The sequence below is a fragment of the Lampetra fluviatilis genome, unplaced genomic scaffold (assembly GCF_964198595.1).
Source record: "Lampetra fluviatilis unplaced genomic scaffold, kcLamFluv1.1 SCAFFOLD_592, whole genome shotgun sequence".
Taxonomy (NCBI): Eukaryota; Metazoa; Chordata; class Hyperoartia; order Petromyzontiformes; family Petromyzontidae; genus Lampetra; species Lampetra fluviatilis.
The window spans coordinates 19,645-31,856 of record NW_027621332.1 but is presented as its reverse complement, the minus strand read 5'-3'; the positions used below and the strand labels follow the sequence as shown (position 1 = coordinate 31,856).

The 12,212-nt window shown below is 55.3% G+C and overlaps 1 protein-coding gene across 1 annotated transcript; it reads left to right on the top strand.

Annotated features, from left to right (window-relative positions):
* The first annotated feature begins 2,614 nt into the window (after positions 1-2,614).
* LOC144955107 (arrestin domain-containing protein 3-like) lies at positions 2,615-9,904 on the top strand. Its single transcript, XM_078885443.1, has 7 exons — positions 2,615-3,292; positions 4,803-4,878; positions 5,486-5,633; positions 5,914-6,273; positions 6,788-6,950; positions 7,601-7,743; positions 8,197-9,904. Exons 1-7 carry the CDS (start codon positions 2,992-2,994, stop codon positions 8,242-8,244), a joined length of 1,239 nt encoding a protein of 412 aa, XP_078741569.1. The 5' UTR covers positions 2,615-2,991; the 3' UTR covers positions 8,245-9,904.
* The last annotated feature ends 2,308 nt before the right edge of the window (positions 9,905-12,212 follow it).

The following is a 12,212-nucleotide window of genomic DNA, read 5'->3' as shown; positions in this document are numbered from 1 at the left end:
AACTGTGAACTGTTTTTTTTTACTTTACAAGGTAAGACCCACTCAGCTATGTAGCTACTTTTTTCACAAAGCGACCTGCGCACAAATGACAGCCCAGCGAAGAGGATTATCGGCGTCGGGTGGAAATGTATAGCAGCCAAAGAGTCTAAAGGGACGCGACGTTGATAATAAAATTGTGGAGGGAAAAACCCGCGGACCCGGAGAAGAATCCACGCGACCGCGGGGAGAGAGACGCGCAAAACTCCAAATACACAGCAGCAGGCGTCAGGGTCGGGATCGAACCCACGATCTCTTGTAGACCAGGCGAGGTAGTCAACATCTCCTAGTCAGCGTGATGATGATGATGAGAGTGAGAGACACACAAACTCCAAATATACAGCAGGCGTCAGGGTAAGGATCGAACCCACGACCTCCTGCACACCAGGCGAGGTAGTTAACATCTCCCAGCCACCGTGATGATGATGATGAGAGCAAGAGAGACACACAAACTCCAGAGCAGCCACTGCAGAGAGCAAGGGGGGGGGCTCGCGGCCAAGTGTGCTTCTAGGGAAGAGGGCGGAGGTGACGCGGGGAGGAGGGTGGAGGAGGAGGGGAGGGAGAGAGAGAAAATGTGCAACGGGGAAAGGTCGCGGCCGAACAACAGCTGCCACCATTCACCAAATTAAGCGAATATTAACCAAATATAGCGTGTGCAGCTCGCAACAACAGGTGGGACCCCCTCCTCCACCCCGGCCGGCGAGTTGGGGTGGGTGGGTGGGGAGGTTGTTTGTGAGATGCGGTGACGGCGGTGGCTTTTGCGGGCCATGGAGAGAGGGATTTGGAGGAGGGCCAACGCGGCCGGGCACGTTCACACATTCTTGGGTCCGCCTATCCCGTGGGACGCAGCGGGGTCAGGAGCCGGCGGCGGGGCTGGAGAGAGAGGGGGGTGGGGGCCTGCTTGGTGATGGCCGGGAAGAAAGTCTGCTCAGGTGTGGTGGTGGTGGTGATGAGAGCGAGAGACACGCAAACTCCAAATATACAGCAGTAGGCGTCAGGGTAAGGATCGAACCCACGACCTCCTGCACACCAGGCGAGGTAGTCAACGTCTCCTAGCCACCGTGGTGATGATGATGAGAGAGACACCGCAAACTACAAATATACAGCAGCAGGCGTCAGGGTAAGGATCGAACCCACGACCTCCTGCACACAAGGCGAGGTAGTCAACATCTCCTAGTCACCGTGATGATGATGAGAGCGAGAGACACACAAACTCCAAATACACTGCAGCAGGCGTCAGGGTAAGGATCGAACCCACGACCTCCTGCACACCAGGCGAGGTAGTCAACATCTCCTAGTCACCGTGATGATGATGAGAGCGAGAGACACACAAACTCCAAATATACAGCAGTAGGCTTCCTTGCCGGGAGAGAACTTGGTGTTATGGGGGGGGGGGTCGGCTGGGCAATTTCGGGAAATTTCGGACGTTTAGGGAATGTTTTGTAAAGTCCCGGAATGCGCACACGGGAACAGGGTCGGGCTAGACGATTCATCGATTTCAAATCGCAAATTGAAACAATGCGATTAGCAAATTGCAAAGGCTATTATTTTCTTATTGCAATTGTTGTATTTTTTATGATAAACTTTATTTAATTAGCATAACAATTGATATATGTTTGATTGTTCTATTTTCAATTAAAACATTTTAATAAATATGTTGGAAGCAATTAATATCTTTTAAGTTCTCATCCTTGCTCTTATGTTCTTTCGGTAAAGTCACGTAGGTTATAAAATAAAATAAATCACGGCGTTTAGGGGGCAACACAAGCGTCCGTCATCAGGTGGGAAAGCGTGGTCGAAACGTGATTTAATTCATTTTCTCCCCACGTGACTTTACCGAAAGAACCAAAGAGTTTGGATTCCTGCAGTCACAAAAGTTTCAAATCAAAATTATCATCCTTGCATTTTTAGATATATTTAGATGGTATATTGCAGAGGTGGGACAAAGTCATTGTTATGCAAGTCCAAGTCGAGTCGCAAGTCATCAAATTCATGACTCGAGTCTGACTCGAGTCCAAGTCACATGACTCGAGTCCACACCTCTGGTATATTGTGGTAATGCTCAATCACACGTTTTAAACCTATTACACATTGAATATTGAACTGAAGCTTGTCCTTTAAAAAATTTAATCGCAATATCCCTCTGAAAAATCACAACAGATATTTTCCCCAAATCGGCCACGTAGGGCCCAGGGCATTTGAAGACCACGAAGCGGCCACGCTCACAACACGCACGGGGGGCGGGGGGTGGGGGGGGATATTGGCACGGGTTGGGGTGCAACGCGCCCGCCCCCACCCCCCCGGCGCGCGCCGAGCACCACGCGTGCACGCGGCGAACACGCGGACGCTCGACCAATCGCGAGCTGTTTACCGCTCGCGCCCAGCCAATCACGAGCGCGCTCTGCCCACGGTGAAGTCACCGAACACGCGCTGTGCACGACGTCTTCGCGTGTTAGCGGCGGTTGGGTGGGGGGGGAAGCCCCCGCACCCGCGGGGTGGGGGGGATGAGCCCCGCCCCCTCTAAGGGGGAGGGGCTGAGGGGGTCTCCCCTTAAATAGCGGCGGGGAGGGGGTGGCGACGTGCACTTGACCGTCTGAGAGCGACTGAATGAGCGAGCTCTGTGGCGGTTCTGGAGCGTTCGCCCATCGCGTTAATTGTGCCTCCCGTTAATTAGTCAAGGGGGGAGGGGTGGCTAGGAGGACTTTGCCAGGCCCCTGCTGCGGCCTTCTTGGAAAGAAGAGCGGGCATTCTTAAACGCTGCCGAGATTTCGGTCGGCAGCAGCAGCAGCAGCTCAGGTGCAGCGAAGTTTTAAAACGCTGCAAGAAAATCGCGTCTCGCATCTGCTCGGATTTACCAGCAGCAGGAGGTTGTGCGTCGGTGGGTTTTGGTGGACATCTGCGAACCTACCCCACCACCACCACCACCGAGTTGTTGTTGTTGTTGCGGCTTGAACCATGGGTCTCGGTGACGTCAAGTGTCTCTCCGTGAAGCTGGATGCCCCGGACGGCGGCGGCGGCGGCAGCGGCGGCCGCGGCGGCGTGTTCGTGGCCGGCCAGGAGGTGCGTGGCCGCGTGCTGCTGAGGCTGCGGCGCGAGTCGCGGCTCGGCTCGCTCCGCGTTCGCGCCCGGGGCCTCGCACGGGTCAGCTGGGCCGAGCCCGAGCTGCTGGGCCGGAGGGCCGCGGCTCCCCTGGCCCTCGCCTGCCGCGAGGAGGCCACGTACCTGGACGTGCAGCAGACGCTACTCGCTCCCCCGGGTGAGTGGATGGTGATGCAGCAAATGTGGCTGTGACGGTCCCACCTGATGACGGAGACTTGTGTTGCTTCCGAAACGTCGTGATTTTTTATTGTTTTATTAATTTTAATTTCATTTTTTTACCCACGTGACTTTACCGAAAGAACTAAGAGTTTGAAGCCTGGGGGGGGGGGGGGGTTCATCTTCTTGGTTCTTTCGGTAAAGTCGTCACGTAGAATGGAAATAATAAAATAATAAAACATAATAAAATAATTCTCACGACGTTTCGGCCACAACACAAGCAGCCGTCCTCAGGTGAAGAACAGCGTCTGTCAGAAAGCCTGGTGGTGTTCATTCAGACGCTGTCTTCTCGACAGACCTGTTCACCTGAGGACGGCTGCTTGCGTTGTGGCCGAAACGTCGTGAGAATTATTTTATTATGTTTTATTATTTTATTATTTCCATTCTACGTGACTTTACCGAAAGAACCAAGAAGATGAATCCCTGCAGTCACGAAAGCTTTAAATCGAAATTCACGGGGGATTCGTGAAGCATTGGGGGGGTCTGACGTGGGGGTGCCACTTTGCGTTGCTTCAATTGGGAACTCCTTTGCCGGTTGCAAAATATGATAATTGGGTTTTTATCTGGCAGCAAAACTGACACATGTTTTGTTCTTTGAGTTGTGCGACTTTTGGCTTCATCTGGTCCAACACCATGTGGGACTGGGCTCTTAAGAAAAGTTGTCTCTGGTGTGGACCAATCAATTTCAAGGACGGTGCATACATGATCAGAGTTGTGTTTTTTTGTTTGAATTCCGACCGCAAGTATTGTGGTCAATGCAAAAGGTGTCAGTTTTGTTGCCAGATAAAATGGTAAAAAAAACAATTATCATATTTTGCGTTGTTTGTTGAGAAATCTCGAGGGTTGTTCTATGGGATAGCATTGCCTCTCCCCCCCCCCCCCCCGCCATAGTAATGTGGAATGTTCACAACCGGCTCGGTGCCTGTAAGCGAAGCCCAAATGCCGTACTCCTCCGTGCCAGTAAATCACTCGGCAACTTTGTTGACACTGCAGTTGTAGAGTGCGGGGTCCGAGTTGCTTTGCTTTGGGAGGTTTGTGTGTAACATGAATACGAGCCGCGTGTGTATAACAGCACTTGTTAAAGTTGTTCATTAATGTGCTTGTAGCGCAGCTGCTAGAAGCACCAGATAGCGTGTATCAGGGTGGGGGGGGGGTGCGGTGTGGGTTAACTTTTTTTCCAGTTAGTATTTTGTAGGGGGGGGAGGGGGTCTGCGTCTCGAGAAATAAATAATTTGAGGTCCCTAATTAGTAAGGGATCCCCATTTAGAAGGGTACCCTCTCTTGCTCTCTTGAGGGGTCCCTCTTAGTAAGGGCCCCCCACCCTCCTGGCAAAAGGGACCTTCCTAGAAAGGGGGGTGCGGCACAATCCCACGTGGGCCTGCCCCGATTGGCCCTCTCCTCCTTGTGACGTCATCACAACATGTTTTTCCAATCTCGCCCCTCCCAAACAGCTGGCGGAAGTGAGGATCATGTGACGCTCCCTGCCGGGCTGCACGAGTTCCCGTTCTGCTTCGTGCTGCCGGACGGGTGAGCGAGCACATGACTCACCGCACACCGCGTACACACCGCGTGTGTACACACCGCGTGTGTACACACACACACTGCGTACACACCGCATTTGTACACACACACACACACTGCGTACACACCGCATTTGTACACGCACACACTGCGTACACACCGCGTGTGTACACGCACACACTGCGTACACACAGCATACGCATGTGTACACACGGCGCGTGTGCAACAACGTTCGCATGCGACGCACGCGTGTGTCCACACGTACGCGTGCAGCGGACACGCTCAAACGTGTTCCTTGCCGACACGCCCATGCTGGACATCTGTGGAAACGAGCTTCATAGCTCATCGGATTCCTCATGCAGTCCTAAATAAAGATTCTGATATACAGTGTACACACACAGAAAGCACACGGTGTACACAGACGTATAATATACACGCGGATTGTACATACACGCTCTACGCTCACAGGATATGGACACAGCATATACACGGTGTAGAACACACAGCATGTACTGCACGCACGCAGAACAAAAACGGTGTAATACGGCACAAGTGTAGTGTGCTCTCGCGTTGCAGCGTGCTGACCGTGCCAACCCGTCCCTGTGTCCCGCAGACCGCTGGCCACGTCGTTTGAGGGCCGCCACGGCTGGGTCCGCTACTGGGTGGAGGCCGCACTGGAGCGCGACTGGGGCCGGACGCAGCGCACGCGCCATCGCTTCAGCGTCGTGGAGCACGTGGACATCAACACGCCCAGCCTGCAGGTGAATGCCGCAGCAGCAGCAGCAGCAGCACACCAGCATCACTAGCAGCAGCACACCAGCGGCACACTGAGATTTTGGTCTCTTTGAGTTCTCACCCGATTAAACGAATAAACTTAATAACAGCACTCGCCCGCCACCAATACCAGCATCGCAACCACATTTAAATGCCCACTGATGCCCGCAGCCTTTGTGCGCAACACACGCACATCTTACACATGCAAACCGCCGCCTCGCCCCCCGCCCCGCTCACACCGCACGCGTCTCCCCGTCTCGATCGCAGGAGTCTGCCGCCGGCGCTCGCGAGAAGAACGTTGGCTTCGCCATGTTCGGCTCGAGCCTCATCGCGCTCAGCGTGAAGATCGACCGGCGCGGCTACTGCCCGGGCGAGGCCATTGCCATCCACGCCGAGGTGGAGAACTGCTCGTCGCGCCTCGTCGTGCCCAAGGCGGCGCTCTGCCAGCGCCAGGTGTTCTTGGCGGGTGGGCGAACGCGCTCACACGTGCGCGCCGTGGCGGAGGTGCGCGGCGAGAGCGTGCCCTCGGGCCGCACCGACTCGTGGGACGGCCGCTTGCTCAAGGTGCCGCGCCTGCCGCCCTCCGTGCTGTCCTGCGCCCTCATCCGTGTCGAGTACTGCCTACAGGTGAGCGCCACGGGGCGTGGTGGGGTGGGCTGGGCGAGTGGGTGGGTGGGTGGTTGTGTGAGGGTCGAGGGGTTTCGCAATTGAAGCCGTAGGGGGGTGGGGTGGGCAGTTGGCGCTGGTTTCGATGAGCTCGGCATGGGGTAGCCTGGGTTGGGGTGAAAGTGAGCACCTGGGGGTGAGTTTGACGCATTGGCAGGCGACGGCTGTTGAATTCCATCCTGATGCTGGTTGGTCATGCATGGAACAATTGGTTAAGAGTGATACAAATTGCATGTAAATATATAGCGGTTGACTAATTTTGCTAGCGGACAAAACGACTGCAAAATATTTGTCCAAGTGCCACCCTGAATGGTGACGATTCATTGAATCCCCAATGGGTGTCGAGTCTACAGTTGTCTCGTCGCCTGAGGCAGACCAGTCGTGACACGAGCGCATTCGGGAACCTCAGGCGGTTGTTGTGGCCGAGCTGCTGGATGGAGATGCTGACCCACCCCCCCGTGCCTCCTCCTCCCAGGTGTACGTGGACATCCCCGGCTCGTCAAACCTGCAGCTGGAGCTGCCGCTGGTGCTGGGCACGATCCCGCTGCAAGCCCTGGGCTCCCGCACGTCCAGCGTGTCGAGCCAGCGCAGCGTCACTGGGGGACCAGCGTGGAGTGAGCTGCCCGAGGCGCCTGAAGGTACAAACCGACGCGTCCACGCGCGTGTGTGTGTGTGTGAGCGAGTGCTAGGTCGACTCAGCCTCAAATGAGTACCTGGTGCGATGTGTAAACAACGTCACTAGGGAGACAAAGGCGGCCGGGCGTGGTGTTGGCCACCCACCCCCTCATGTGCCGTGCCGGCCTTCATAGGTGCTCGCTAACAGCACTTGCCCCTACAGTCGGTTGAGGCTAAATGGGGGACCTTTGTGAGCGCGAGTGTGCGAGTGTTCTACTGTGGGGAGTGGTGGTGCAGTGATTAGTGCACCGCGCTACAAACCCAGCGAACCGAGTTCTAATCCCACTTAGGACTAATAACGGTTGTGAATATGTGAACCGGGCCTGGACCACCGTGAGGTCGACTCGGCCTTAAATGAGTACCCGGTGCGGTGTGTGGCACACCACCCCTCTCGTGTGCCATTCCAGCTTTAATAGGTGCTCGCTAATAGCACTTGCCCCAAGCAGCCCGTTAAAGGCTGCACTGGGCATGTTGGTGGACGTGAGCGAGAGGGGCGTGTGTGAACGAGTGAGCGAGTGAACGAGTGAGCGCGTGTATTTGGGGAACGCGAGAGTGCGATGGTGGTGGACGCGAGTGGGCGTTGACTCCGTTATTGTGCCCCCCCCCCCCCCAGCTCCCCCATGCTACACGGACGTGGTGTCGGAGGAGAGGTTCCGCAGTCTGTGCGTCCCCACCGAGGAGGCCTTTGCAGGGCCCCGTTCGGCCTACCTCTACATGCAGCAGTTCATGCTGCAGCCTCCGCCCCTCTACTCCGAGGTGCGTGTGTGTGTGTGTGCGCAGCCATACAACCATTGCCCGATCTACCGCAACTACCACAACAATAACTCGCCCACACAACTGCTGCCCAAGCACCTCCACTACATCGTAAGAACCACCACAACAACCAACGCAACTACTGCTACCGCACATCCGCCGTAACTGTGACCCTCGTTACAATCGTACCACAGCAAAACCTCACACGATCCCTCTGCAGTCACGATCGCATCACACACCACCGTAACCACCACCACATGATTACAACAATCTCCAAGCATCACAACAACCCACTCAACCACCACCGTCACAAACGGTACCACGACTAAACAAAACACCACTCGCACATCCAGCAGAACAACAACAACAAACACCTTGTTCAACCTCCGCTGCCATCACCTCCACAATAACCATCGTGGCTAACGCTGGTCTCCTGTTGCTCCATCTCCCTTGCAGGTTGACCCCCATCCTCTGGAGAGTCTGCCCGTGCAGGTGAGCACGTGAGGCCTCCCCGCGCACCATCGGGGTGCGGTGGACAGCGAGCACGACAGAGGGAAAGGGGGGAGCCGTGTCTGTGAATCACGGGGCATCCAAGCCGGTCCAGCACACGCATTCGCAAGTGGCGGTGCAAACTCCGGACTCTTGACGATGGAGCTGATGAACATATTAATGGTTGGGATGATGACAACGATGACGATGCTGAGGACTGTCATAGTCAGAAGATGGGGATTGATGTCATGATGACGTCGTTATGAAGATGTAGGCCGATAATGATGATGATGGTGGTGGTGGTCATGAAGAAAGTGACGATGGTGATGAAGGTGGTGATTGCGATGAGGACAGCGGTGATGAAGGAGATGGTGACGCCTCGGAAGATGGCGACAGCGTTCGTTGTGGCGACGGTGACCGTTGTGGAGACTGCGGGAGGGATAGTGGTTGTGACGAGTTGCCAGTAGCGATGTTTGAGAGGCTGTACCACGTTGCGTGTGTGCGGTGTACGGCTGCCCCTGCGACGCAGGCGCCGGGACTTGCGCGCCGTCCGGCTGCTGCAGCCGAGCGTGGCAGCGTGCACTTTACGTTTTCATTTTTCTGAACAAAAATGTTCATTTTTGCTTTTGCCAAAGCCTTTACCTGGCACTTACCCAGCTGCATGGGAAACACTAACGGCATTTGCCATCATGATGAAATTCGTGTGGCCTTATTTTTGTATATGCACTTCAAGCACAAATGGTTAAATTTGAATGGCGGTCGCTGGCTGCCATTTACCGAGTGCCATCGGTTCCCTGGTGATGAGGGATCCTCATAAGGGACGGGACTGGGTGGCCACGTGCGTGGATGTGTTGCACGTTTAAGTTATTTTGTATTCTCGGCTTCAACACCAAAACTGGGAGCCCCGGCTGGCACAAGACGGTGCCGCCGGTTCCCATTGAGCCATGCGCGCGCAAGGGTCGTTATTAAGTCTCGCCAACGATGACCTCGCCAACGATGACCTCGCCAACGATGACCTCGCGCTGAGGGTGGTGGTGGAGGACGAGCTGTCCCTCCACCCCTGCTGTGGGTGAGGGTCGTCAACCCTGGCGAAAGTGACATTCTGCCATGACACCCCTTGGGCAGAGGGACTACTTCCCCGGGGTTTTTGTAACCAAACGAGCCAAAACGTGGCCTAGGCCACGAAACGAAACGGCGCCGACCTGACTGTTTAAAACGTTTACAAGGAAAGTTCTCTTGCTGTAACTGCAGCTGCTGCCCTGGGTGGAATATTCCAGCTGTGGACAGGTGCTGGAACCGCCGAGCGGCGGTCCAAGTGCCTCGGTTGAAGCGGTTTCCCCGAGCCTTGGTTGGTTTGGGGAATGGGCAGCTATCATGCCGGATTGATGGAGCCATCGTGAGTTTTTTTTTTTTGCCAAAAGAATCTGGTGACGTGGGCATTTTTGTCCCGCGTCGTCAACCGAGCCAAATCTTGCGTTGGATCTGCGGAGCTGGAATGGCACTTCCAGGGTTATTGTTTTGTTTTTCTTAACACAGCCATGATGCCTGGGCTGCTTGCCCTTGGCTGGCAGTGCCCAGGCAGCCCTTACAGTGTTATATTCAGTTGTGCGTTTTGACCGCTGGATGTGAAAGGTCCGACCCTGTGGGTTTTGTAATAAAATCACTGTGTTTTGTAGAGATGCCTCGCGTGGTGGTTATATGGGTCGTGGATGAGGATGTGGCTCTCGCATCAACGGGTTTTGGAGGTGCCGAAATTAAAAATGCCGACTGCACAGGATTTGCTCGCTCTCCCGAAGAGCAAGAGAGGACGACTCGAAAGGTGCGGAGAGGAGCCACAGCTGAACGGGAGGCAATACATAGCCAGGCAGTGGGGAGCTAGTGCCTATCCACCCCCCTTCCACCAAGCTCTGTGGTCCTCTATATGAAAGTATTATACTGGTAGGAACCTCCTGGTTACACCAGCCCACAGGGGATTATTGTGTCCGTCGTGCAGGGAGGGCTGGGTGGGGAGGGGCTGGTCACCCCATGGTGCCCTTATAAAACTCAACGTTTAACCTACTCACGCCGGCTTGTGCCCGCCCTCACAGTCGGGCATATTTGCGGAATACACCACGCCGCCGTTGACCCTGGCCATTGACCGAGCAACCCAATGTTCCTACCAGCTCCCTCGGCGTTAATGTGTTTGGCCAATGAATAAGTGCTTTTACATGCGAGAGGAAACTGGAGCACCCAGAAGAAGCCAACGCGTGTGAGGGGACAACACTCCCGTACAGATGGAACAGGTGGAGTCCACATCTTCTGCACCGCCTTCTCGTGTGAGTCAGGGTATCAGGCTGGTCGATGCTTACGGGAAAGTGGTTTCACAACATTTGTGTGATCCATCAGCCCTCCCTGCCTTCCCCTGTATCGCCTTCAACAGACTTGGCAAGTGATGTTAGCGAGCACCTATGAGGGTTGGCACTGCAGATGAGAAGTTGGGTGGTCCGCACCACGGCTGGCCGCCGTTGCCTCCCCAATGGTGATGTTTACACACCGCATCGGGTTACTCACTTGAGGCTGAGTCGACATAGGAGAGGCTCGGGACCGGTTCAGAAAATCGTCACCGGTGTTGGCCGCGAGCGGGAATCAAACTCGGGTCGCCGGGTTTGTAGATCAGCGCGCTAAGCACTACGCTACCGCGCGCGTAGCCACCACCGCCTGGAGAAAGTTGCGTGTTGAGGATTTGATGGGGTGCTGAGTGGTGGTGAGTGGTGGTGAGATGGTGGTGGCACCGTTCACTAGACTTTCTCTCGTGAACGGTGCCAGCTTCCCGTGATATCTTCCTATTTTCTAGCACGCTCCCCTCAATGGGACTTGACAGTCTGGTTTCCAAACCAAGGCCATTCTATGGAAACTGCACTCCTATGCACCATCAACAAGCCTCTCCTCAGCCCCGCTCTCCTGCTTCTGCACCCACCTCTCAAACCGACGTTGTCATACACGTGGGATTTGACGTGCTCAGAGGTAACCTGTATTCACAGTGTCCAATGTGGCCCCTTTACTTTCTCGATATACTGTATATCGTCCGCCGCTTGGCAGTGGCAGCAGCAGCATCTCCAGTTTTAATGTCAGCCAGCTGATTGATGATATGGCACCCAGCCCTTGGGTTTGCCATTTACACGGATCCCTAGATCAATGTCCACGATCGCATATCCTGCCTTCACGCAGCCTCATCTTGGGGGGGGGGGTGGGTTGCTATTAAGTTAAATGTCATCCAAAACACCCAAGTCCACGCTCGGTCAAGACCTGCCGTTTCAGTTCATGGGCCAGACCAGGAACCGGTAGCAGCAGCAGCAGTTTCACAAACACACACATCTCAAGATGGGACCTTTCTTGCCAGTATCAAAATATAAGAAACACATTCCTGCGGAGGGACCTGGTAGGAACGTTGGGTTGCTCGGTCAATGGCCTGCAGGGTCAACGGCGGCGTGGTGTATTCCGCAAATATGGCCGACTTTGAGGGCGGGCACAAGCCGGCGTGAGTAGGTTAAACGTTGAGTTTTAAAAGGGCACCACGGGGTGACCAGCCCCTCCCCACCCAGAAACCCACCCCTCCCACCCCCACCCAGCCCCACCCTCCCCACCCAGAAACCCACCCCTCCCACCCCCCACCCAGCCCCACCCTCCCCACCCAGCCACTCCCCACCCAGCCCCTCCCCACCCACCCCACCCAGCCCCTCCCCACCCTCCCCTCTCCACCCAGCCCCACCCCTCCCATTTTTGGATGCACGACGGACGGACACAATAATCCCTTGTGGACTGGTGGAACCAGGTGGTTCCTACCAGTAAAAGTAATGCAGCTGAACCAGCGAGGGAGCTGTTACAGTTCTCTCGTTGAACTGAAATGCCAGGTCTTGACCGAGCGTGGACTTGGGTGTTTTGGATGATTTTTTCCACCTGAGGACGACCGCTTGTGTTGCGATCGAAACGTCGTGATGTATTAT

Bases quoted from the DNA above. Each gene is read 5' to 3' on its own strand.
- LOC144955107 (XM_078885443.1), top strand. From the start codon at position 2,992: ATGGGTCTCGGTGACGTCAAGTGTCTCTCCGTGAAGCTGGATGCCCCG. The intron at 4,879-5,485 runs GTGAGCGAGCAC...TGTGTCCCGCAG, and splicing joins TGCTTCGTGCTGCCGGACGG to ACCGCTGGCCACGTCGTTTG. The intron at 7,744-8,196 runs GTGCGTGTGTGT...TCTCCCTTGCAG, and splicing joins CTCCGCCCCTCTACTCCGAG to GTTGACCCCCATCCTCTGGA.